Source organism: Camelus dromedarius, chromosome 3, assembly GCF_036321535.1.
Source record: "Camelus dromedarius isolate mCamDro1 chromosome 3, mCamDro1.pat, whole genome shotgun sequence".
NCBI lineage: Eukaryota > Metazoa > Chordata > Mammalia > Artiodactyla > Camelidae > Camelus > Camelus dromedarius.
The window spans coordinates 52,669,215-52,697,058 of NC_087438.1; the positions used below are offsets into that span (position 1 = coordinate 52,669,215).

General features: G+C 35.3%; 1 protein-coding gene across 2 annotated transcripts in view; it reads left to right on the top strand.

Moving 5' to 3' along the window:
- Window positions 1-27,844, top strand: part of JMY (junction mediating and regulatory protein, p53 cofactor) — a 61,906-nt gene that overhangs the window by 3,270 nt on the left and 30,792 nt on the right. For both annotated transcript variants that reach the window (XM_064481905.1, XM_010975076.3), the window contains exon 2: window positions 19,181-19,354. In XM_064481905.1, the coding sequence (XP_064337975.1) occupies window positions 19,181-19,354 (174 nt within the window). The remainder of the gene's footprint in view (window positions 1-19,180; window positions 19,355-27,844) is intronic.

Here is a 27,844-nt window from a genome sequence, read left to right on the forward strand (position 1 = left end):
TATTTGAAAAAGCTATCAAGGACAACAAATAGGTTTAGTTATAATGCCCACCCTCGTTTCTACTGGAAGGTTATTTTGAAAGAAATTACGAGGCTCAGGGGGGAAGGATTGCATGATTAATTAGTGATGTCTGCCATGGGTGTGACAATGAGAGTGTATAGCACACCAGCTCTATTTGTTTTCCTTCCTCCTCTGCTTAATTTTTTGCTACCTTAATAGTTTACAGTAACTTTTTTTTACGTAGTCTTTGTAGAAGAATTTTTGCATAATTGATTCTATTGTTAGTAATTGTGTCTAATTCAGTGTTTTTTTTCTTTCAATTCCTAGTTCTCAACTTGACTTGTGGAATTGGCTATAGGTTTTAAAGCTGGGTATGTCTGGTAAATGCAGAAAATCTAATCCTTTGGTCATATTTTTCCTTTTAATTTCTCTGAATCTTTTTTCTGGTTCTTTTTCCTACAGTATTCCTTTTCCTATTAATGTAAAGTTTTCGATTTAAACACCACACCTAATTGGTATTCAGAATGGTCAGTAAATTGTTGAAGGATTTTTTTTTTTAATAGAACAAACTGTACAGCTAAATTGTAAACTTCTCAAGGTCCCTGGCCTTGACAGTATCTTGGAGTTTTATTCTTTGCTACCCTAGTTCAGGGCCACACATCATGTGAGCACTCTTACTAATAGTGGACAAAGAACACTGGTGTGTTTGTTTGTTTGTTTGTTTAGTATTGCAGGAATTTAAAAATATGGGGAAAGTGCCATTTTAATGTAAAATTGTGAGTAAATAAAAATTTGTAAGTTGCTAAATGTAAATTCCTCAAGGGACTGTGCTGTTTAAAATGCTTAACTTCATAATAAGGAGTTGTTATCTGGAGTTTTGGGTGAATTTCCTGTAAATTGAGGGGAGCTATAGATGGCGTTTAACGGAGTACCTTAAGTAGCATGCATAGTTTTATAGCATAGGCATATTTGCAGTTTTGGAAAGAAAGGCTTAAAGATGTTCTTCAAAAAGAGCCCTAAAACCACAATTATAAATGACCTGCTTTGTAAGTTTAGCATGTAACCTCTATTGGAGTTTGATTTTTGGGATACCTTTATGATTTAATAGAGGGCTATAAAAAGTACTCCTATATCTGTCTTGTGGAGTATTGAAGAATTAAACCTTAAGTTTTCCGCTAAAAGTTTTTGTTAATGGTTCACAAATTTGGTCAATTGATTAGTTTGTGAGGAACTACAATTTATACAATACTAATGAGAAATTATTTTTAGGTGACATAAGAATTGTAGATCGTATACTACTTAGGGTCTCAATCTGAGTACAAGGGAAATCTAAAACTTATTACATGGTAGGCTTGTCTTGGACTTTTACAAGGGTTTACTGTAAGTAGTGCTATTTATATAGCAAGTGCTCAATGCCTGAATGAATCAAGTGCCACCAAGGCCTATTGGAATGGTTTCAGCAGTAGCCTTGGTTGTTGGTCAGAACTGAGGATTGTATTACAGTGTGTGTGTATGGGTGGCCCATACTGTGGCTTTCCTTTGATGACCTGGATTTTGTAAATAATGGTTTCAGTATATGGACAGCTATTGAAATGGCTGTGGGCCTTTCGATGGTAAACCTTAACTGTGATGATAAGCTTGATTAAAATCTAAAAATCAGTGTTCACTTTGAAATTTATTATGTTTATAAAACTGCCCAATTCTAACTGCTTTCCAGTTGAAACCACTCAGAAGTATGTGTTTTCAAAAGTAACCTTGTAAGGCACACAGTAGACAGAGCTTACCTTGTATTTGGAGTCGGAAAGACCGGGATTTGAATTAGCACTCACCACTTCTGTGACTTGTTTAGTTATTTAACCTCTTTAAAGTAGAGAAATGGGGAAAATACTTAAAAGGATGTCTGAAGGGTTAAGTAAGACATTATGAAAATACCTAACAAAGTGTTTGGCATTTAAAAGGGAGGCTTTCAGGAAGTGTTGTTTCAAGGGAATGTAAATATTGGCACTACTTAGGTATTGGGCGCTTCACAGTACCTCTATCCTTTCATCCTCCACACTATCTTTTGAGACAAGTAGTGTTTTATACATATTTTACTGAAGCAGAAGTTGAGACTTAAAGATGTTATGTGAGGGGGGAGGGTATAGCTCGGTGGTAGAGTGCATGCCTAACATGCAGGAGGTCCTGGGTTCAATTCACAGTACCTCCAATTAAAAATAAATAAATCTAGTTACCTCCTCCCTAGAAAAAGATGTTATGTGAATTTGGCCAACATTAAACAGCTAAGGAGTAACTAAACTCAGAGTCAAACTTAATTTGTCCTAATCCAAGCATGTGTTTTTTTCTGCCATGCCTTGTTTCCCTGATAACATTAGAAAGGATGTCATTCTCCACTCCTGAGATTGGGAGGGTGGCATCAGTATTTAAAAATCTAGTCAGTTCCGTAATGAACTTTTAAATTTAAGGTAACTCGTTTGTTTTATTTCAAATTAATAATGATAGGCATAGTGCAGGGCAGAGTCCACACCTTGTGTTTTAGAAGAAATAGGTTGCTTAGGTGCAAGGATGGGTTTATGTTAGACAGGAGTGCCTAATCACTGTTTTCCTTTGTAGTTTAAAATGACTTGGCTATAAACAACTCCTGACTTGAGTTGTTTTTTACAGAAGGGGCAAGGAGCTCTATGAAGTTTGTTTACTTATCACCCCTCCCAATTATGACTTTACTAATTTTCCTGGAAAATTAAATTTAGGTATAAAGCTCTGGAGCACTGCTGAAACACCAACTACAGTCCCAACTTAAGGTGATTGAGCTTTATGATGATGTGAAAGTGATCCGCCTTCAGTAGGAGCCATACTTGAACTTTTGATCTTTTCCAGGGTACCATACTCTCTCGTGATGCTGGGCAGCAAGCCACAGCTCCCAGTCAGCCACGCGATCATGATTCTGTGCCCATACAACCCTTCCATTTTCATTTTCAGTACAGTATTCAATTACATGAGATATTCATCACACTTTATTATAAAATAGACTTTGTGTTAGATGATTTTTGCCCAACTGTAGGCTAATGTGAGTGTTCTGAGCACATTTAAGGTAGGCTAAGCTAAGCTATAATGTTCAGTGGTTAGATGTATTAAATGCAGTTCTGACTTAGAATATTTTCAACTTACTATGAGTTTATCTTGGGCAATAACCCCAGTGTAAGTCAAGGAAAATCTCTATATGCATTAGAGAAATGACAGTCTTTTTTTTTTTTCAGTGGAGGTACTGGAGATTTAACCCAGGATGTTGTGCATGCTAAGCACACGCTCTACCACTGAGCATTTACCCTCCCATCAAAATGACAGTCTTTTATGAGCTCTAGGATGCTGGCCTTTGCACCGGTCAGCCACAGCCCATGATTAGGTATGAATAGTAGAAGCAGGCTTGGAAGGGACATAATGTACTGAATTGTCGTGCAGAGAGCTTTCTGTCTGAATATTTCCATAAACATAGTGCAAACTGCTCTTTTACTGTAAAACACAGTTGAGGAATAATGAAGCTAAGTGTATTTTGTGAAATTATTGAAAGTTATGATGAAAGACTTGAAAGCTAGAGGCTGTTAAAATAGTGACTTAGAAATCAATCATTTTCTTCAGTCCTGTGCCCCAATAAACTTTTGGTCGTTTTTCATATCACTGAAGAAATAGATAGGTGTAGGAAAAGAGTTGAAATATATGCTTCTGGGTTAGTGTGTCTGTAAGACAAAAACATGGAAGCTGGTGGCAGGCTGGCAGCCTTTCTGATAAATAATTTATATGGTAGTTTCTCTGCTTGCTGTTTAAATATCACATGATGCCAGGCCCACCAGATATTTCACAGACATGTTAACTCCTTGCTAAAACAAGGCCAAAACTTGAACAAATACTTCAGTAATGTGAGTACAAGGGTGTGTGTGTGTGTGTGCATATGTGTTGAAGGAAGAAGGCAAGTGGGAGGTTTGGTTTGTCAATAACAGTTATGGTTGAATTAGCAATCTTCACTCCCAGCATCTTCACACGTAACTTTAGTTTCACTGTTCTCCATTGCTGCTTTATTTGGCCTTTCATTGACTGTAGAATATTGTTGGAAGTGAGACTTGAAAGCACGAGGTGGCCTTCCATTGATGGTTAGATGTACTTGTGCTTCTTTTCTTGTAATGGAAAGTTTCCCATGGCTCTTTTTACCCATTAATAGGCCACGATCTGCTCCCTCTAAATCTACCTGGTTTCTTTAGTTGTTACAGGAGAAAAATTAAGTGGTAAGAGACATAGGCAGTGAAGTCTAAACAATAGTTGTTGGTGCTATTTGTTTTTTGGTAAAAGTGGTGAAGTTCATTTGGCTTTTCAAGTTGTAGGGGGGACTGTTAATGCATACCAAGGAGCCTTAACACAGTATCTAAGTCATTAAAACTGCATAGGGCAGAGAAGGACTCATTTTAAAAAACTGGAAATTTTTGTGAGTTGTTTTCTTAAGTGTGGGGAATTGCCTTTATGCTTGTCCTTGCATTTTAAATTTTATGTAGTTATAATTGCATATGATAGATTTTTCAGACTGTAGTGAGGGTTTTATATAATAGGCTCAAAAATAGGCCTTATAGGCTAGACATTTTGTAGAGAATGATACTAAGGTTAAATGAAATTTCTTTAATGATTTAGGGTTTGATTGTAACTAACTTTTAAGGCTTGAGGGTGATGGTTTGGAGCTTTATTTATTCAACAAGTTTGTTTATTCAACAAATACTAGTTTGTTCTAGTAATACAGGCACAGGGGGAATACAGTAATAAATAAGAATGGTCATTTTCTTCAGGAAAAAAATTTAATTAAAATTGGTTACCAGGTCATCCTGCTGATTAGAATTAGTTGAGGCAGGGTACTTTTTAAGAAATGTCTCACTACACTATCTTAATTAGTGCTTAGTGGAAAGAAAATTTACTGGACATGGCTCAGGATAACGTGTGTTTTTGTCCTAATTCTGATACTAGTTGCTTGACCTCAATTGTTACTTACCCTTTTGGTGCCTTAATTTCATGTTTGTAAAATGAGATTATAATGTTCTTTCCATAAGGATTCACAGTAGCTCACAGGTGCAAGGTAACAAGGGTTGGGACCTGAGCCACTCGTTTTATGTGCTTGTATCCAGGTTTGGGTCTCTCTGAAGTAAGGTGACTGTTCTAGACATAGCACTTCTAATGTTGCTAGAGTTATATTTATGCTTTGAAAAAGCTCTAATTCATTTTTGAGTACATGAGGGCATTGAAGCAGGCAGGAGTAGCGTTTCTGCCTGTTTTTTTTTTTGTTTGTTTTTTTTGGTATTTACTGGTTATCACTTTGTTCATTACCTGTACTTGAGGGTTTTTTGTGTGTATGCCTTTTCTCTATGGACTTTATTGTTCAAACTGCTTCCCCCTCAGTTTTTGATAACTTGCTGAAGTTACACTTACAAAACCAATATTTAATTGCTAAAATTCTTTCTGAAAGCCTTTCTTCCCCTTCACCTCCCTATCTAGGTGAGTTTCTGTACTATTTATTGACCCTAACGGGGTCATAACTGTAGTGACTGATATGTAGAGACTTATGTGAGGGTCTAGTTTTTTTGTTTTTAAGTGTGTAGATAATTTTTTACTTTATTTTATTTAAAAAAAAATGTTTCCCCTGAACAGAGGCATTGTGGTTTGAACCCAGGACCTCGTGCGCTCCAAGCACATCTCTACCCCTGAGCTACACCCTACACCCAAGGCTCTAGTTTGGAATGATAAATGTCTGACGGTTATTAAATGCTTCCTGTGGATCAAGCAGTCGTGGGAGGTCTTTAAATATATTAACTTAGTTACCATGTAGATAGGAGTAGAGAAGGAAGGGTTCAAGTGAGTTTGAGTCCTGGCTCCTCCACTTAATAGCTTCGTGAATTTGGGCTCACCTAATTCTCTCAGTGCTATAGCTTCCTCATCTGTAAAGGCAGGAGAATACTACTACTGCCTTATAAAGTGATTTAAAAGTAGTTTTTATGTAGACTACTTAGAGTAGTGCCATTTATCAGTAAGCACTTGATAAATGTTAACACTTCTTAAATTTTTTTATTGTAAGGTACTGGGGATTGAACCTGAGACCTCACACTTGCTAAGCATGTGTTCTACCACTGAGCTATACCCACCCCCCTACACTTACCAATATTAATCTTCATATTAACCTAAGAGGTGAAGATTTTACAATAGAGGAAACAGGTTCAGGAAGATTAGATAAATTTACCTAAGATAACATATCTATATAAGAGAACCAGATTCAAATCCATGCCTGATTTCAGCTGGTTTTCTTAACAACTGGACTATCTTCATTCCTATAGAAAGGGAGTGAAGCTAACTGATAAATATAGCCCTTGTCAAATTGAAATACATAGTCAATGTCTCATCACGGACAAAAATACTAGCAGTGTCTCACTGATCACTTTTTGGAAAACCTTCATTATGTACATGCACTGTCAATGTTGTCTGTCATTGGAGAACATTGTAATCCCAAAGGAGGCGAATTGTATGTCTGATACAGAAAACTGTGTTGTGTGCATGATACATTAAACTCTAATGGGAAACAGAATGCATATCTTTTTTATACAGACTTATAAAATTTTTCTGTAACCACAGGAAAAATAAATGTGATACTGATGCTTATTTTGTAAATTCTGTTCTTTATTGAGCTTGCTAAGGGTGATTGGTTTAGATGGTGTGATAATTTTCCTTAAGATTTCACAGATATGTTTTACTTTAAAGAAATTTTATTTTCTCCCCAAAACATTTTCTAGTACTTCCCCCTACAGTAGAAATAATAAGACCTGAAATCTGCCTCCTTTCTCCCTCTATTCCCATTTCAAAAACTTGGTTCATAACTTTGAATTGCTAATATTGTACTCCCTTCCCCTCATAACTATACTGAATAATAATCTTATTTTTCTGGCTAGGCAGGGGAAGAGGGCAGTTAAGGATGTGAACTCTATTTTTAGCTGGAAATCCTACCTCCTCTTTTTCCCTTTTGTATTAGGTGATGTGAATTTGGGTATTGTGGTTGCTAAATGAAAATGAGAAGATTATGACAAGTAGGGTTAAAGAAGTGGAGGATTAAAAGAGAAAGAGACGAGAATTAACTTTAGCAATATTTGAACTTGAAAAAGGTTCATCTTTTTACTAAAAGGAAATTATATGCCAGCTCACAGTGAAGCCTGTCTAGATGGCTTGCTTTTGTAAACAGTGTTGTTGAAAGGTCTCTGGCTCCCTGAAGGGCTTTGGAGTTGGCCCTTCAGCAGGTTTTACTATACACATTGAGTCTTACGAGACCTAAAACTTCAAATAAAGACTATTTTTATTGAGGTATAATTGTTTTTCAGAGTTGTTATTTTCAGGTGTACATCATAGATATTCAATATTTTTATAAATTATACTCCACTTAAGATTATTATAAAGTACTGGCTATATTTCCTGTGCTGTACAGTATATCCTTGTAGCTTATTTAGTTTATACAGAGTAGTTTTTACCTTTTAACCTCCTACCCCTGTCTTGCCCCTCCCCCTTCCCTCTCTCCAATGTTAACTACTAGTTTGTTCTCTGTATCTGTGAGTCTGTTTCTTTTTTTGTTATGTTCATTGATTTGTTTTATTTTTTAGACTCCATGGTGTTTGTCTTTCTCTGAGTTGTTTTGCTAAGCATAATACCCTTCAGGTCCATCCATGTTGTTGCCAACGTCAAAAATTCAGTTTTGTATGTTTGAGTAGTATTCCACTGTATATATTTCATCATATTTTCAGTCTTGCTAGACTCAAAAGATTGATATCATTCCCATAAGAAAAAAATAATCGACTAGTAGTTATGAGTCGGACATAAAGGGCAGTGGTTAAGAGATTAAGTTAGGCTGTGGAAGATTCACACCTTCTACCTTTCACCAGCTACCTAATTTTAGGCAATTTATTGAGCCTGTGCCTCTGGTTCTTTTTCTGTAAAGTAGCATAATAGTTACACGTACATCACTGTGTTGTAAGTACCTGTTGATCTCTGAATGCGTACTGATTCACAGATGTTAAATAAGAATTTTAGAACTGAAATACTATGAAATCATTCATGCATTAGTTATTTCCTTTCCCATGTTGTTCCTATACGCACTTTAGCTTAATCGCTCGCTATTTCACCCTTGGACTGATTTTAGCTCTCCTTCATTGTCTTCCTTGCAGTGTAGCCTTTGTATACCTTGCTCCCAAACTATTTTAAAACATTACTTTGCAGATCTTCATACCCACCTTTCCAGCTCTTAACATACACACACCAAACTGAACTCTTCCATTGTTTACTGTCATCCTGCAGACAGAGCCCAAATTCCTGGCAATTAGATTCATTCACATTTTGCCAGTCTTATCTTTTTCTCTTCTCAGCATGAACCTTTCATTATTCTAGCCAAGCTTTTACCGATTATTCACTGAACTCAACCATACACCATGCTCCATTGTATAGGATCCTCCCTACCCCGCCCCCTTGTAGTCCTTTTTTTGTCTAAGTTCCACCCTCTTTCCAGGGCCAGGTAAGGTGCGCCTCCTAAAGAAAGTTGTTTCTGACCACTGTCAGAAACCAGAGGAATTTCTTTCAGAAATTCACAGATCAGAGAGAACTTAACGTTACATACGGTTCATATCATCCATAACTGCTGCCCTGGTTTTTCTCTTTATGGGTCCCTCCTGCCCTTTAAAATACATTGTAAGGCCCAGGAGACAAAGATAGGCTTTGTTGTTAAGGTTTTCTAATGCCTCAATTTCCCAGTGCTTCTGTACGCAGTCAGTGCTCAGTGGGTGTTTTTTGATATGTTACAAAGCTGGTTTCTATACATGACATGGATGCATGTTTCTAACATTTTAATTAAAGGTTTTCACCTAGGAGTAAAACAAAATCAAATTTACCTCTCATCTATGAAGTAAAAAATTTGAAAGCCAATTTTTAAGATGTCAAAATGGGTCATTTCTGTCAGTAGCCCTTACATTTTCTAAAATTGGATTTCAGCATTAACAGTTGTTAGCAAATAATCAGTGGTTAATATAGAAATAACAAAAATGATTCAACAGTTTTACAAAACGAGAACTGAGTTGAGCAGCCCGCTTTGTGAATGGAAAATAACGTGTGGTTTTGGGCCTTACTTGTCAGTGGGGGAAGCATCACCTAGACCTAAGGGAAGTTCCTGGGGCCATGGATCCAGTTTTATTGCTGTAATAGGCTTCTCCCATCTGAGCACCTCAATGCTAGTCTTGAGTCACCCTTTTTCACACACATAATTGTTTGCATGTCTTAATCATTTAATGATGGATATGTTTGTAGATTAACGTAAGTTGCTTCTTACATCTTCTTAATTGGGGAAAAAAAACGGGGCACTGTTGAGTTTGACACATTAGAGTAGGAAGAAAGTTATGAAACTGCACAGGAGAGTTTAGCTTCTAAATTTTATATCTAGGACTTCAAAAATTATTCTAAGATCTTCAAAGATAGTGGTAGCCCTGTAATCCTAAAGTCAGAGGACTCTAGAACTGTCTCTGATTGGCAAGGTACAGGATGGGGACTACATAATTAAGCCCAGGAGATTCCTTCTCTCTCTCTTCTCCTTATAACTGGTCACTGGATTAGAAGCCAAGTTGAATAGGATTAGGTAAAGGAGTAAGTGGCACAGGGTTGTTGTACACTTTCTCTGTGCAGGGGTCATAGGGAGTCTTGAAAGAAAAAAAATTTTTAAGCTGTTGTCACTGGCATCTTTAAGAACCTAAGTTTAAGTTGTGGGTTCTTGCCCTAGACAACTTTTGCAGTAAGCAGAGCTTTGTTTCAAATCTGATATTTGAAACAAATATCAGATAACTGAGACTAGGTTAAGAGCCTAGTTTTTATCAGGTCTAGATCAGGGGAGGCAAAAAAAGGTGACCATTAGGGAAGCTAGAAAGAAGGGAAAGGGAGAAGTGTTCTATTTATTAGGCTAATGTATTTAATTAATGCTTTATATAATTAATTCTGCTTAATTTCTTTTACGTGAATCAGTGGAGCAAAATAACTTTCTCAGATTGCACAAGAGATATGTTAGATTTTTGTTTTGTTTTTTATTTTTTATTGAATTATAGTCAGTTTACAATGTTGTGTCAATTTCCAGTGTAGAGCACAATTTTTCAGTCATATGTGAATATACATATATTCATTTTCACATTCTTTTTCACCACGAGCTACCACAAGATCTTGTATATATTTCCCTGTGCTATACAGTATAAACTTGTTTATCTATTCTTTCTTTCTTTCTTTCTTTCTTTCTTTCTTTCTTTCTTTCTTTCTTTCTTTCTTTCTTTCTTTCTTTCTTTCTTTCTTTCTTTCTTTCTCTCCCTCTCTCTCTCTCTCTCTCTCTCTCTCTCTCTCTCCCTCCCTCTCTCTCTCTCTCTCTCTCTATCTCTATCTCTATCTCTATCTCTATCTCTGTCAGTATCTACAAATTTTGAACTGCCAGTCTGTCCCTTCCCACCCCTCTCCCCTCTGGCAACCACAAGTTAGTATTTTATGTCTATGAGTTTGTTTCAGATTTTGAAACAAATACAACTCTTTACTTTCTAGCCCCCTTTTCTACCTGTCCTCTTTTCCTCTGCATTTGCAGTGAGCACCTGTATTACGTTGGTTGCTCTTGAGCCCTTCTGAAATCATCCTTTGGAGGCATGTTGTATTCTCACTCAGATCTATCTACATTCTGACTCAGTTTGTGTCCATCAGTGAATCTTCTTAAATTTAGCAAACCCGCATTTCTCCATTTAATATATTTCCTTCTTTCTTTCTTTTTTTCCCCCATTTTAAATTCGGGCCTTCCCTGTACATCCCAAACACCCTTAATCCTAAGTCAGCTAACTCTGTGTCCAGTTTCTTTCTACTCTTTTTTTTTTGTGTATGTATTATTTATAGCACCTTTCATGTTTCACAGTTCATAACCTGCAAATATCCACAGTCGAGTTTATTTATTCCTGGATTTAGTCAGCTTTGGTTAGCAAAATTGAAAATTAAGTATGTTATTATAGCAAGTTAGTGATTATATTTTACAGTTGTATTCTTCTATCATGGATTATAGGAAATGGTTTAGACTAAAAAGTCTAATGCTTAGTAAGTCGCATCTTTGAAGTTTTAAAGTGCATTTCCTTTAAGATTATTTTCAGATACTTAGATTAAAATGGATTGCCAGTTGAAGCTCTAATTGGTTTTACAGTAATCTAATGTTGGGAAAACATGAAACTTTATAGCAAAGAAGACAAATTAATAAATTAGCAGTGTTAGGTGAGATGCCTTGGGCTTCTCTGCAAGAGTATTAAGTTTAGTTGGTGCATAATAGCTTTGTAAAGGACTGCTCTATTTGTGGATCAAAGGCATGTGGGAAGTAATATATAAATATGTTAATACTTGAATAGAATAACTGATTTTCTCTTTTGAGGTTGCATTTATCTGTGTAGAGCGCTATTGTGATTTTATTAATAAGCATATAGTGACTTGATGTTTTTGTGTTGGTAGAAAATAGTATCTAAACTGGTGCATTACATTTACTTTAGTGTCTCTAAAAAACAGCTCAGAAAAGCCTAGTATCTGAGGATTGTCTTATTGCTGAATCCTGGCATTTGATTGCTTGTCAATGGCTATGGGGAATTTATTATTTAGAGATTTTGCTACCATGTTGGGTTTTTTCTCATTCTTTCAATAGGTTTGCAATTCCTAGGACTTAATAGAAAATCATTATCTCAATGAAAGCGTTCCATTTTCAAGTGGAATAAAGATAAAGGGCTTCTTTGAATGTACATTATCTTGCAAGGAGAGAATTATTGCCTTTATTAAAACTATAAAAATAGTTTGTAATGCATTGTGAACACTACCATTGTTTTATTGCTATTATACAGTAACCCCCTCCCCCTGGTCCTTCCTTATTCTGGTTATTTTATTTCTGATTTGCTGCAGTTTTGGTGCTAAGCCATGGCAGAAGTGAGCACCATTGCCACTTGTTAGAACTGATTTCTGAGACTTGAGAAGAGTCCTGTGATAAAGAAGTTGATTATGTACACAGCTGCTTTCATAATCCTTTTTTTCAATTGTAGCTTAAAATAGATGATTCAACACATGATTTAGTTATGCATGAAATAATAGGTGAGCAAAGGAAGAGAAGCATGTGTCATTTTCATACTTCTCATACTTCATTTTTAGGAAAGTGTATCTGTAGTTTTGGATATTGTGGCAAAGAGGAAAATTTAATTTTCCTTTTTTGGTGTGTAAGCCAGGATACCTTTGGGATGGGAAAGTGAAGAGAAATGTACAAAGACATAGGACATATATATTCTTCACCTTTTTAACAGCCCAAATGGTAGCATACTATATACTCTGTTATCTCTGTCTTGCTTTCTTTTCTCTTAACAAGCTGTATTTATTCTAATGGCTAAATAATGCTCCATTGAATGGATTTGTTTTGACACATAGGTTTTTCCTGACCTCTTGCTATTGAAACAGCACTCCTTTCCACACATGCATTTGTATCTATAGGACAAATTCTATAAGAGGAGTTGCTGGGTGGAAGAGAAATACGTGTCTTGTTTAAATTGCTTTCTGTAGAGGATGTATCAGTTTACATTTTTTGAAACAAATGGAGGAGGTTGTGATTTGTTTCTATATCCTTTTAAGTAGGAGTGTATTTTAAAAACTTTTTGATCTGTGAAAAGTTTTAGTGATTTATTTTGCAGTATAAATGAGTCTTCATTTGTTCAGGAGTCATTTCTATGAACTCATTCATTCCATTATTTACCTATTTTTTGTTCGTGGTTTTTGACCTTGGAAATTGTCTATATTGCAAGTTTTTTTCCCTTTGTCATTTATTTCTTGATTTAATTTTTTATGTCTGTAGCCAGTTTAAAATTTTTGCTGCAAAATTTATTAGTCCTTTTTTTGATAGTTTCTACATTTTGAGTTATGCTGTAAAAGTCCCTTATGTTGAGATTATTTAAAGCAAAAAACAAAAAGACCCTCATTTCTTCTACTTTTATGATTTTGTTTGGATTTAAATTGTTGATCCTACTGGAATTTATTTTGGTGTAAGGAATAACGTAGGGAGTCCAACTGTTTTTTCTCTGATGAAATGACAGTTATCACAAACATTTCTTGAATGATTCATGCTTATGATTCATGCAGTGAACTTTCATATATCTGAAATACTTCATTGTACTTCATGCTTGTATCAGATATTTATACTACCTGGTAGGCTGTTGCCCCTCTCCACAACTACTCTTTATAAATTTTTTGTTTTTGCTATTTTTATCATCTTATTTTTTCATGAGAATTTAAAATTTTGTCTTTTCTTATGCCGTGAAAATGTCAAAAGGTTGTTTTATTACCATGTGAAATGTGTAGGTTAGTGAGAATTGATATTTTTATTTTTATTTTTCCATTTATACAGTCTTTTGGTGCCTTAACATTTTATTTACATGGCTCCTAATAGATTTAAGTTTATTCCTAGGTATTTCTGTTTTGTTGTAAATAGAATCCTTGCTGGTTGTTCTGTATTTACTATGAAAGGGCTGTTGGTTTCTGCATGTATATTCTAACAGCTTATTGAATTCTAGTTCTATTGTGATTTTTCAGTTTATTCTAAATTGCCAGTTTTTAAATTAATAGAATTTTGTCAAAAGAACTGAAATATCTAATGATCATTTCAGTATTTTCTTTATAATGGTGAAAGGCCAAAATACAATTTAAAAAAAACAAGTAAACAAATCTTCAGAATGAAGAGAGTTAATTTGATGATTTTAATGGCCGCCACTGCTTTTAAACATCCAACTTCATTGAATGGCCCATGTCCAGAGATAAGATTCTGACCAGTGCTGGAGATAAGGCCAGGCTGACTCTGTCTCTTTGTACCTGTCTTCTAAAGATGATCATTCTGTGTTGGCTTCAGTAATAACTTTTTTTTCTTAAAATAGCTAAAAATGCTTTAATAGGGAACAGAACCACGAGAAATGGGACTTTTGGCTTAATTTTAGTCTGAATAGCACTAATTGAGCTATTATAAAATAATAGATGTAGTGAGAGAGTGAGAGGGGAAAGCGATTTTAGAGCCAAGGAAAAAAGTTACATACCATAATTCTACAGATTTCAATTTGAAAGTTTGAAAATTGACCATATCTTGTATAACTTACAGACTTTTGCCTCACAGTATAGTTAATATGGCTATACAATGTGTCTGTTGAAGCAGTACCTCTCAAACTTGGCTGTGCGTATTCATTATGCACTCAGATTCTGATTCTGTAGGTATGGAGTGGGGCCCTGAGGTTCTGTATTTCTAACATTTGCTGAGACCATACTTCAAGTAACCGGATACACAAATGACCATCACTTTGATATGATTATTTAGATAAGTTGAACTTTGTGAACTGAAAATTAAACTGGTCACATTGATCAAATGCATCTTTCTTTCTGCTCCATAGATGGTTTCACTCATTAGAATGTGCTGCAGTTACAGAACCAATGTGATACCCTGCTCACTAGGGCATACCCTCTACTTCAGGGGGCATGATGGAAATTGCCACCCCCTTCCTCCCATCCAGATTGCTTATCTGTGATGCTTTTATTCATGTGATTTCTCAAGATTGGGTTGCTCTCCTTCACCTGTCTAGCACTTCCCATCCTTTTAAGACCCAGCTCAAATCCTAGCTTTAGAACATCTTTTTCAAGTGCTTTAGCCCACTCTGAACCAACTTTTCTCTAAACTTTTACAATCAGTATTTTACTTATATGTCTGTTGGTTTGTTTCCCTAGTTAGATTGTAGACTTAAAGGTAGGATCTATCTTGGACATTTTGCATTCCCTACATGACCTCTCTTCATGGATATCTAAAATGCAGTTTGGATGCAGTGTCTCTGAATCCGTGATCTTTGCTTCTAAAAACCTGTTTCTATTCTTGTGTTCTTTGTATCAATGAATACCAAAAACTTTAGGGTAAAGGGAAAAATCCAGTCGTTCACCAAGTCCTGTTGATTTTATCTCCAAAGCATTTCTTGAATGTGTGCTTTTCTCTTCCTCCAGTCTAAGCTTACCACCAACTTGTCATGGACTGACACAGGAGACTATGAACTGATATATGCATCCACTCTGGTGCCCCTTCCAATCGGTTCTCAGACATTGTAGTATAAGTTAGGGCCACCATGTCTGTTAGTGTCTCTAGAATTGTCTTTCATTATGTTCCCATGCTCTCTCTACTCCAGTTTGTTAACCTTATTTTATGGTAGCTAGGGACATGCCATTCTTTCTGACCCAATCTTCCCTTTACACCTTGCCTAGTTTATCCCTTTTTATCCTTCAGAGCACTGGTCAAGATTCTCTTCCTTGGGAGACTATATTCCTCCCTGGAACCAGTGAGGTCTTTGAAGGAAAAACAAAACAAAAAAACCTTTAATGGCATCTCTTTGCTTTTAGCATAAAGCAAGATTCCACTTGGTCTGGACTTCTGTCCACATCTGTAAATAATTTATGTGTTATCAGTTGTTAATATGACTGATGTCTGAATTGATTCTTTTTTGTTCGAGTTGACCTCTATTAAAAACGAAAAACAAAAAAACAAAACCAACCTACCAAAAAATACTTGTTAACAAAGCAGAAAGACATTGGTCTGATCCCCTTAAAACAATAGGGCTTAGCAGGGATGAAAATCAGTGTTAATTGGTTACTGTGAATTTATTTTTAATCATTTTTGGTTATATTTTAAAAACACAGTGAAATACAAAACTGTGTCTTTAAATAGGTTTGTATCTTCACTTTAAAAATTAATAACTGTCTTATCACTTTCAGGTTTACAGAGAAATTGAGCAGAAAATACAGAGTTCCCATTTACTCTTTCTCTCTTGTCCAGAGTCTCCCCTGTTGTTAACATCTTGTATTGGTGTGGTACATTTGGTACAGTTGATAATCCAGTGTTGATATATTATGATCATTTAGAGTCCATAGGCTACACTAGAATTCACTCTTTGTGTTGTACAGTTTTCTAGACTTTAACAAATGGATGTCATATATCCACCATTACAGTATCATGCAGAACAATTTCACTGCTTTAGAAATCCCCTATATTCCATATATTCATTAGAGTGTGACACCTCTCTCCAGTTGCTGCAACCACTGATTTTTATTAGTGTCCATATTTTGCCTTTTCCAAAATGTCATAGTTGGAACCATAGAGTACATAGTTTTTTCAGATTGGTTTCACTTCTCACTTTTCTTAATTGCTAAATAGTCCATTGTATGAATGTACCATAGTTTGTTTATCCATTTACCTATTGAAGGACATCTTGGTTGCTTTCAGGTTTTGGCAGTTATGAATAAAGCTCCTGTAATACTCATGTGCAGGTTTTTGTTTGGACATAAGATTTTCAACTCATTTGAGTAAATATGAAAAAGTGTGATTTCTGGATTATATGTTAAGAATATATTTAGTTTTATAAGAAAGATACATGTTACTAATACAAATCAAAAGAAAGTTGGAGTAGCTATATTAATTTCAGACAAAGCAGACTTTTGAGCAAGGAAATGTATCAGGCATAAAGAGGAGCATTACATAATAAAAAGGTTAATTCTCTGAAGAGATGTCTAATCCTTAATTTGTATGTGCCTTACAACAGTGTGTCAGAATACATTTCCACCAGCAGCAGTGGGAGTTCTGGTGGTTCCACATCCTCATGAGTATTTGGTGTTGTGTGTAGTGGTAGCTCATCATTTTAATTGCAGTTCCCAAATTACGGTAGGATGTTGAGCATCTCCTTCTATGCTTACTTGCTATCTGTATATCTTTTTCTGAGTGGTCTTTTCCAGGTTTTTGTTTTTTTTTTTTGCCCATTTTAAAATTGTGTTTTCTTACTGAGTTTTAGGAGTTTGTGTATTTTGCAAAATAGTGCTTTATAAAAACTGTTTTGCAAGTATTTTCTCCTACTCTTGTCTTTTCATTCTCTTGATATAGTATCCTTTGTAGATCAGAGGTTATTAATTTTAACAAAGTCCACTTTACCAAAAGCACAGTTATGTAGATTTTCTTCTATATTTTTATCTTATAGTTTTATAGCTTTGTATCTTACATTTAGATCTATGATCCATTTTGAGTTTATTTTTGTGAAAGGTTTAAGGTCTCTGTAGATTTCCCTTCCTTCCTCCCTCCTTCCCTCCCTTCCTCCTTCCCTCCCTTCCTTTCTCCCTTCCTTCCTTCTCCATTTGTTCCAGCACCATATGTTGAAAAGTGATTTCTGCATTGAATTGCCTTTGCTCTTTTGTCAAAAGATTCCTTGACTATTTGTGTGGGTTTATTTTTGGACTCTATTCCATTAATCTGTTCTTTTATCCAATACCACACTGTCTTGATTACTGTAGCTTTATAGTAACTAATGAAATTGAATGGGGAGTGTCAGTCTTCTGACTTCGTTCTTCAATATTGTGTTGGCTATTCTGGGTCTTTTGCCTTTCCATACAAATTTTAGAATCTGTTTGTTGATATCCACAAAATAACTTGCTCAGATTTTAAACGGCATTGCATTGATTCTATAGATCAAGGTGGGAAGAACTGACATCTTGACAGTAGTGAGTTTTCCACTCCATGTATCTCCATTTAATTTAGGTCTTTGATTTCTTTCATCACAGTTGTGTACTTTTCCTTTAGATCCTGTGCATAATTAGATTTATACCTATGTATTTCAGTTTTTGAATACTTGTATGCAGAACTGTAGATTGGGAAGGAGGGTAGTCTGTAAAGTTATATTCTGATTTTTGACTAGGCAGGGCCCCTAACCGCATATTATAGTTGTTCAAAGGTCAGTTGTAATATGTACAACAATATGGTAAAGCAAGAAGTTGGGAGGGAAGTTATTAGTGGAAACTTTATTTTTTATTATTTATTTTGTTTTTTTCCTTCTTTAAACATTTTAAAATTTATTTTAATTTTTAATTTTTTTGGACGGTGAGGTAATTAGGTTTGTTTATTTTAATGGAGGTTCTGGGGATCAAACCCAGGACCTCATGTATGCTAAGCATGTGCTCTACCACTGAGCTGTACCCTCCCCAAGTAGTGGAAACTTTATGTCTGAGAAAGAATAGCAGAATTTTCTGTCTTTGAGGAGATGAAAGTATGACCAAGTCAGTGGACACCAAGAAGTACATAAAATAGTGCTTTGCTACATGATTCATTGAGAGGTTCTTTGAAATTTATCTTAAGTTTCCATGGATAGCCTTTTCTCTCTAACCTACCCTGAACAACTAGGTCATGGTTTCTCACCATCTCCTCACCTCATATTCCTGAGAAATCATGGGATCCATTGTTTCGGTGTGTTACTTTTATTCTTTACTTTTTAAAATTTAATAATTTTCATAACATTTATCATAGTTTGTAATTTTTTTAAAACTTTATTTAGTTTGTTTATTTACTACATGGTAAACTCCATGAAGAAAGGAAGCATATTTTTGTATGCCCAGTGCCTAACATGTATTAAAATGCACAGTCTATGTTTGTTGAGAAATGAATGATATCTATATAAACATACACACATGAGTACCAAGGAATGTCAAGTAAGAAAGTTATAAACATCAATTATAGTCAGTCTTAAACTCTTCGGTATGTTGAGAGTGTTTTCACCTAGATTTTTGAAGTCATAAGTCAGATGTTCCAAACTTGGAGGGGGAAAGGAATGGCAAGAAGGTTTGGGGAAATTACTAATAAATAAAATAAATTACTAACAAATAAATTACTAATAAAATAATAAAGGCAAGAGTTGATAACTACTTTGTAGATTAGCAGCGAAAATTTTTTTATATAAATATGGAGAAAGCTATTAGATGCTGAGGAAAAATTTTTTAAGAGTTAAGGAAAGGCAGATAGTACTGAGTTCCAGAAAATTACAGAGAACCTGGAATAGTATGGTAACAGTAGTAGTTAGAAAAGGATATTCCAGACAGTGGTCTTGTAGTAAAAGATCTAAGGCATGGAGATGAGTGATGAAAGCAATTGGTGCTTCTCATTCTCTCTTAATTCTGTGTTTTAGGGTTCCAAGGTCCTGATGAGATGCTAGGCAGTTAGCAAGTATTTATAGGCTATTACAATTGGATTTCTTTGTAGTGAAACTTTCTTGTTCCACAGCTCTTGGATAAGCACAAGAATACAGAGAGCATGGTAGAGCTTCTGGACTTGTATCAGATGGAGGATGAAGCCTACAGCAGTCTTGCAGAAGCCACAACCGAACTCTATCAGTATTTACTACAGCCATTCCGAGACATGCGAGAACTTGCCATGCTACGGAGACAGCAGATCAAGGTATTTGTTTAAAATCTAAATAGTAACCTTCCTGTTTCACAGTTCTCAGGATGGCTGTGCATTTTAATTAGTAAAGGAGCTTTTGAAAAATATAGATATATGGTCCATTGTCCCTAAAGACTCTAGTTTGGTAGTTTTGGGTTATGTGGAGCCTGAACACCTCATTTTAAAAGCATCTGAAAAGGTGACTCTGCTGAGTAGGGAGGGTTGAGAACAGCCTAGAAAAAAAGTTTGTAAATATGTTGAGATCCCCTAGTTTCCCCTTTTCCTGTACTTCTCCTCCCCCCCCCCACTCCTGTCTCTCTTTTAATGTTTTGGGTACTGTCTAATCTTAGACTTCTTTAGCAGGAGTTTTGGGAACATTTGTTTTGGGAAGACCTTGTTTTGAAAGTTACAAGGCTTTAATGGTAGAGCTTTAAAATTTTCATGACATTTAATTTTCATGTGTAAAGTATATATTACAATTTTTGAGGTGAGTGTTAAAGGGTTTGATTTTATAGCTGACCTCTCAAATCAGTGTTGCTAGGTTTAATTCACGTGGAAACATTGCTGAACTAGGATATTTAAAAAAATTGTTTTTGCATAATGGGTTAGGTTGGATCATTAGTAATTATTCTGAGAACTTTATACTTGGGGGCAAGGATGAGTAGTATATTTGAAAAATTATGACATGGTAAAGCATGTCTCTGTGTCTTTTTCCCCTTTACTAATGAATCAAGATATAGAGCAACACAGACTGTCACATAATTGACATACTCTCCTTTATTAATAGTTTTGAAAAATACTGATTTGTTAAGTCAATTTTATAATATTGGCATTTTGGTTTAAATGGTAACTAGTAACTAAGAATTTTTAGACACTATAGTTTCCTCCAATTTTTAAAAATGAAGTATATATGTTTGTCCATTGAAAACTTGACTGGAAGGCTGGGGATGAACTGGATGACATGGAGGCCCCATCTACTTCTAGGCTGTACTGTTTAGCAGACATAATCTATACAGCTCAGTATTGTGTGCATTTTTGCTTTCATATTAATTAACATCTTGGTTTGTATTGAGCATTTGAACCTCCCTGTCAGGCTGTATTAGCCACTAGCATCACTTATTACTCCATTTTTCCCTGGGAAGTAAAGTATAGGGGAGGGGGAAAAGACAGCATGTTTTTTAAATAACATTTTCAATGGTAAAAATGGTATTTTACTGCATTGCCCCTCAAGTGCCCATCAACTATGATGATGAACTAGTAAGAGAGAATGAACAAGTTTGTGACAAAAAATTCTACAACTTAGATGAAATGGTCACATTCCTTAGAAATACAAATTGTCGAAATAGATTCAAGGAAAAAAACAGAAAAATGTTGATAGCTACATATTAACAAAGTTGAATTCGTAATTTAAAACCTTCTCACAGAGAAAACTACAAGGCCAGATGAAGGATAACAGGAAGATTTAAAGGAGGAAACACTTTGCAACTCACTTTTGAGGCTAGCATTATTCAAATCAAAGACATTACAGGAAAAAAGAAAACTACTGATAAATATCCCTCATGAATGTAGATGAAATAATCCTTAACATAATACTGAAAAAATAGGATTCAGTAGTATACTGTGATTAGGGTTTATCTCAGAAAGGGAAGGTTTGTTTAACATTACAAAAACCAATCAATGTAACTCACTGTATTATCAATAAAGGAAAAAATCAGTATGTATCTGTGGGTCCAATAATGCATTTGATAAAAAGTTCAGTCCCCATCCATGATAAAACCTCAGTAAACTAGGAAGAGCGGGGAATTTCCTTGACCTGATAAAGTGTGTATATGGAAAGCCTATCTAACATCATACATGATGGTGAACGACTGAATTCTTCCCCTACTAAGATTGGTAACAAGGCAAGATTGTCTGTTCTCAACACTTTTTAATTCAGTGTTTCTCTGGAGTTTGTAGCCAGTCCAATAAGACAAGAAAAAATGTATATATAAATTAGAAAAAACCAACTGAAGCTTTCTGTATTTGTAGATCACGTGAGCACACGTGTTTAAAAAAAGAATCTAAAAAAGCTAGTGGGAATAATCTAAGTTTAGCTACAAGGTCAGTATTAAAAAGTAGTTGTGTTTTCTGTCTTCTATAAATGAAAATCAAAATTTTAAAGAATGCCATTAACATTTGCATCAACATGAAATGTTTAGGGATACATTTTACAAAATATATGTAAGTCCTGTATACTGAGAAATTGGAAAACTTCACTGAGAGAAATTAAAACATATCTAAATAAATGGAGAAACAGACTGTGTTAATAGATTAGAAGATTTAATGTTCAGATGTCAGTTCTCATTTGATCTGTAGATTCAAATTAAAGTCCAGTAGGATTTGTGTGTTTTTGTTTTTGTTTTTAAACTGACCAGCTGGCTGTAAAATAGCTAGAGAAAGCCAGGTGATGTGGTAATAGTATAGGATAGACATGTAAATGAATGACCCAGAAATAGATCTGATTATATAGTCAGTTAGCTTTCCACATAGGTGACAGGGCAGTTCAGTGGGGGAAAAGAAGTCTTTACAACAAATGGTACTAGAACTGGATATCCACAGAGAAAAAGTGAACCTCAGTCTTTCTTATCTTATACCATAGACAGTTAATTTGAAATGCATCTTTGACCTAAACAATAAAGCTCATACTATAAAACTTTTATATGAAAACATAGGAGAAGGTTTTTACAGTCTTTAGGAAGGAAAGGCAAAAAATAATTTTTTAATAGGATGCAGAATACTTGAGCCATAAACTTAAAAAATTTTGATAAATTGGACCTTGCTAAAATGAATACTTTTGCTCTTTGAAATATTAAGAAAATGAGAAGGCAAGCCAGAGACTGAAAGAAAGTAACTTGTAATACATTTGAAAAAGGAACTGGACAACTCAGTAAGATAAAACCTCAAAATTTAAAAAAAATGAGCTAAATATTTAGAAAGACAAAAAAAAAATTGATAAGTACATGCAGAGATGCTCAACATAGTCATCTGGGAAATCCAAATTGATAACATAATGAGATACTATCACATACCCATTAGAGTGAGTATAAAAACAATTCTGGCCCTCACAAGGGCTAGTGAGGTTGTAAAGTAACTGGAAATCTCACAAACATTCCTTACAGGATTTTAAAGTGGTACAGCCATTTTGGGAAATAGTTTTGCAGTTTCTTCAAAAGTTAAACATACACAGTTGACCTTTGAACAGCCTGAGGCATTGGTTCCAGGACCCACTATAGATACCCAAATCCTCAGATGCTTGAGTCCCAAAGAGGCTTTCCAAATCCATGGTTCCACATCCATGGATTGAGCCAACAGTGGATCGTGTAGCATTGTAGTATTTATAGAAAAAAAATCTGCCTGTAAGTGGACCCCTGAAGTTCAAACCCAAGTTGTTGAAGGGTCAACTTTACAACCTCACAAACTCAGCTCTTTGACCCCTCATTCTTTACACAAGAGAAGCAAAAACATCAATTCACAAAAAAGACTTATATACCAGTATTTGCTCCAGCATTATTCACGGTAGCCCCAAACTGGAACAACCCAAATAACTTCAACAAGTGAATGGATAAACTAAACACGGTATTTCCGTATAATAGAATAATATTCAACAGTGCAAAGGAATTAACTATTGATAGACACAACAACAGACACATCTCAAAGTCAAGCTAAGCTGAAGAAGCCACATACAGGAGAGTATGTACTGTGTGAAGAGGTGGATGGCAAAGGAGGGCGAGGAATGTTTTGGAGGTGACAAATTTTTTGTATCTTGATTGTAGTGGTGGGTTTTTTGGACATACACAGCTTTCAGAAATCATCAAATCTAGCACTTCAGATAGATTCACTTGATGATATATGTAAATTAAACCCTAATAAATAGCTTACAAAACTTTGCCCTGAGTAAAAGATTCCAGAGTGTAAACTGTGTGCCTCCATTTACATGAAATTCTAGAAATGATTGTTTTAAACAGTTGTTGCCTGGGGTGGGACCGGGGAGATTGGTTCAGAGGAAGCAGGTGTAACAGAATCTTTTGGGGGGAGATTGATATGCTCCAAATCTTGATTATAGTGGCTGTTAACATGGGTATATAAATTTGTCAAAATTTGCTCTTAAACAGGTACATTATATTGTATGTAAATTATGACTCAGATGTTCTTTTTTTAAAGAAAAATAAATAAGTATGTATAAGTTTATGTAGAGACAAGCAAAGTGAGGTGATCAACATTGCCTGAAGATACATGGAAAAAGGGATTAATTGAGTTTCACCATTGAAGAATTAAGAATTCAGTAGAAAGTGAGTATGTATGTCTGTGTTAGAGAATGGATTTATTCCAGATATATATATATTAAAAAAAGGAATAGTATAGTGAACAGGCATAACAGTTGGGCTTTTAGTCACAGTTAATTATTTAAACATCACTGAATCATCAACCCAGCATCATCATGGAGGCCAATAACCAGCATGGCTGGGATTGAAAGACATGTTACTTGACTGTAAAGCCTGCTGTTGGTTTAGTATGGCTTGGGTCTAAGGATTTGTAGGAGATGAAGGGAAATGATGGTCAGGGACTAGAATGCTATATCATTCTATGGAATCTGACTTTTATTCTTTAGACTCTTAAAAAAGAATTTAATTTCCAGTGGTTTCATTTAACCTAGATACTAAAGTATAGTAGGAAAGAAGTTAACCTGGCATCTCAAGTGTGTAACATTTTATAATAACAATGCTCAATACATTTATTACATATTTTATATTAAATATTTCTTAATATAGCCTCATTATCTTTATACAAATGGAATAAAGATTTTTTATTAACCCTCTGACTCATGTATAAGCATTAAGTAGCTCCTCCATAACCAGCATTATTTTAGGCCTAGAGGTCTTCCTGAAATATGCATCCCTTTAGGGAGCTCCCAGGCTCTAAGTCTAATATGCTGATTCTTAAAAATGTGACCCCCAGATGAGTAGCATCGGTATTGCCTAGAACCTTGTTGGAAATACAGATTCTTAAGCCTAACCTCAGATCTCCTTTATTGAAACCAGGGAGCTCAGCAATCTGTATTTTAACAAGTCTTCAAGTAATTGTGATATACACAAAAGTTTGAGAACCACATATCTAATAAAATTTGAAACAGCTAAGGGATGGAGCACACTGAATTCAGTTACATTCTCCTTGGCCCCCAGTTAAATGAGATTTTAACTAGATGGTCCTTTCTAGATTTTTAAACCTGGTTTCTCAGTGAGTCAGGGTTAGGTAGTGAATTGGCCTGCTGATAGTCTTCATGGCTTTTGTTCTACCTAAAAATAGGAATTGTTTATTTTTTTCTCTTCAGTACTATCTTAACAATACTCAGAAGTAACATTTAAGCTTCTCATATAAAACTAAGTATCCAAGCTAGTGATGTGCTTTATAATAAGTAATTCCATGCCAAGAAATTTGTTTATAAACTAGTCTCACTATCCTAGCTACCTAAACTGACACATACTTTTTTCCATATTAAAAACAGGCACTGTTTTCTTTCTAGCCTTGAAATTGAAAACAGAGGTGTCATTGTTTTTAGCACATGATCCAGCTGACCAAGGCTGTACATCTTCAGATTTGCCAAGTTAGGAAAAGAACTTAGTATCCTAGCTTAATGTCTTAGGTGCAATAAACTATAATCACGTTTTCAAGCGGCATTAGTTACTGAGTTTCAGAAGTCAGTTAAAAAACAGCATTTAAAGAGCATAGAATGTTTGCGTATATTTGAATACACATACAATGAAGGTAAAGATAATCCAACACAGTACACATTATCTCCAGATAATTACCACCAGGTTTTTATATTTTTTTCTCCTCAAAAAAGCCATAATGCAAGTTTTCTCACTTTAGTGTTTAACTGTGTGAGTGAAGAGGATTTCTGTCTTCATCATCTGAGTTTAGATGTTTTAATTTTGAGCACTGCTTGTTCTGTTTATTACATTTCTGTTCAATGATTGTGTCTGTTGGGTCTGATTGGAAAATCAAACCAGCTATTTCAGCAGAGGAAATTCAATACAAAGAAGTAGATATAACGTTAATGAGATAGATAAGAAGGCATCAGAGTTAATTGCAAAAGCAGCCACCACTCCTAGGATTGGAGGTTACAAAAAGAAGAGGTGGTAATTATTAAAGGATAGGTCCTGTGGAGCTGACCTCTGAGAGAGAGGACATTGCTCTCCTAGTGCTGGTATGTCAGATCTCAATGGAGAGAACCAGATCTCTGAGCATAGGGCACTGGTACCCTGGTGCTGGTTTGTCTTGGACACATGATGAGGCCAATTCTGCAAAGGTTGAAAACTGCAAACTGGATTCTGTTAGCTCCTTCAAGAAGGCATTGCAGATGCCTGGATGAAGAAGCAAATCTGGGATGATGGTCACAGGAACAGCAAACAGGAAAGTCAGGAAAGTACAATGATTTAGATCTTCTCCTTCAACTCTGAAAGCTCCTCCAACCCTTCCTATTGGCAAAGGCTAAATAGGGTTTTCAGGGCCTGAACCCTAGAATCACAAGGCAGAAGGTTCAACTTGGAGCTGGTAGAATCTACATATATTTTTAGACTTCAGGAAAAAAACCTAAGTGACCTAGCTTATGGTCTTAGGTACAATAAACATACAAGTTCTTTAAAGGGTACAAAGTTTAATCATGTCATTGAAAAGGGCTTCAATCATGCATAACATGCTGAGTAAGAATTAAATTTTTTACTGTAGTGATCAGTTCGTTAAGTTTCTTTTTCATACTCGTGAATAGTAATCTTTTGCTTTTTAACTTTAAAATCAGAGGTAATCACCGCAAAAGAAAGCGCATACCTTGATGGTTTTGTTACAGAAGACAAGTCTTTTAGAACCTTTAAATATAAACTCAAGTCTACCGCTTATTACTGCTGAGAATCCCATAGTGGTTTCCATTTGCCTGTCATACTAAGTACCAACTCCACAGCCTCCTCATAGTGATCATAACCTACTTTTCTAGTCCTTCCTCCCACTACTTTCATCTGTTTTACGTAAACTCTGCTAGGCTGGACTGCTCTGTCCTTTACCATACGTTGAACTTACTTGCCTCTAGGCTTTGGCTCAGATGAACTCTTATCTACAGCATGCCTTTTGCGTGGTGCTCTTTTCCCATAAACTCCCCATATAACTGTCAAAATCCTACCCTTCCTTCAAAGCTTTCTGCAGTTCATGAGCCTCAATAAAGTATGTCAGCTAAATGTATTCTTTACCCCCACGTCTTTCATGTTTCCTAAAATACCTTAATTCTGTTTATACATACATTCTTCACCATCTTCATTACCTGGCACAATTCTGCTTGTTCTTTAAGAACTCATCTACTCATTTTTCCTTTTAGAAAGTCTGCCCAGACCTCCCACCCCAGCCTCCACAGGTAGTGTTCCTTGTGTTTAATTGTCTTTGCTTGGCACTATTTTTATAGCCCCAGAAATGGAGTGCAAATAATTTTTCCAACTATAAAGATATTTAGGTTCTGATCATTCATCCACATCCTGTCCCTCCCCCACACTGGAAAAAAGAGGTTAAGTCTCTTAATTATGCCTCTTTCTGGGCCTCACATATGAAAACATGAGCTCATTGTTTGCTTAACTAGGAACAGGAAACTTAGGGTAATGTGTCTTCAGCCTGTCTAGTTCGTATGGCTTGTGAACCCAAGGAGAGATAAAAGCATTTTTTGTTGTTCATGATTATAAAAGCAGTGTATGTACAATACAAAAGATTTGGAAAGTACATATTTCAAATGGGAAGAAAACTCACTCATAATTCACCACCAAAAGATGACATCAATAATAATGTATTTTACAAACTCTTCATAAGCATTTTTACTTAGAACTGTATTTTATGGGAGTATTAAATACAACTTTATTATTAGCTATCTGGGATCCCTTTTTACCTTTATTTCAAACAACATTGCAGTGAACATCTTTGGTTGTTATTCTCTGAAGTTATTTTGTTAAATATCTTCAGAGATTATGGTGTCATAAAATACGTTCCAGGAAATTTTAATCAATTTTTAGTTCCACCCGGAAGTATATTATGTGTGCCTGTTTCATTGTGACCTCACTAACCCTGGTTAGTCTTGTTTTTAATATTTGCTTAATGAGTCTTTCTAAATGATTTGTCATCCTACCATCTAAAAATAGCTGTTTTCTGTCTTCTCCTCCTCTCTCCTATACCAATTTATTCCTATCTGGGTGCTTTTCTTTACAGGGGGAAAAACAGTTCTCCCTCTCAAACCTGCTCCAGATCTCCCATTAAAACAAAGCAGGGCCTACCCTCTTCCCCATGCTTTTCCCCTCTACTCACTCACAGATTTCTCAAAAGAATAATTATACATGTGTCTACATTTCTCTCATTAAAAAACCTGTATGGACATGAATTTTTTATTCACTCAATCATTCAGGAAATATTTTAGATTACCTAGTTCATGCCAGGCAGTGT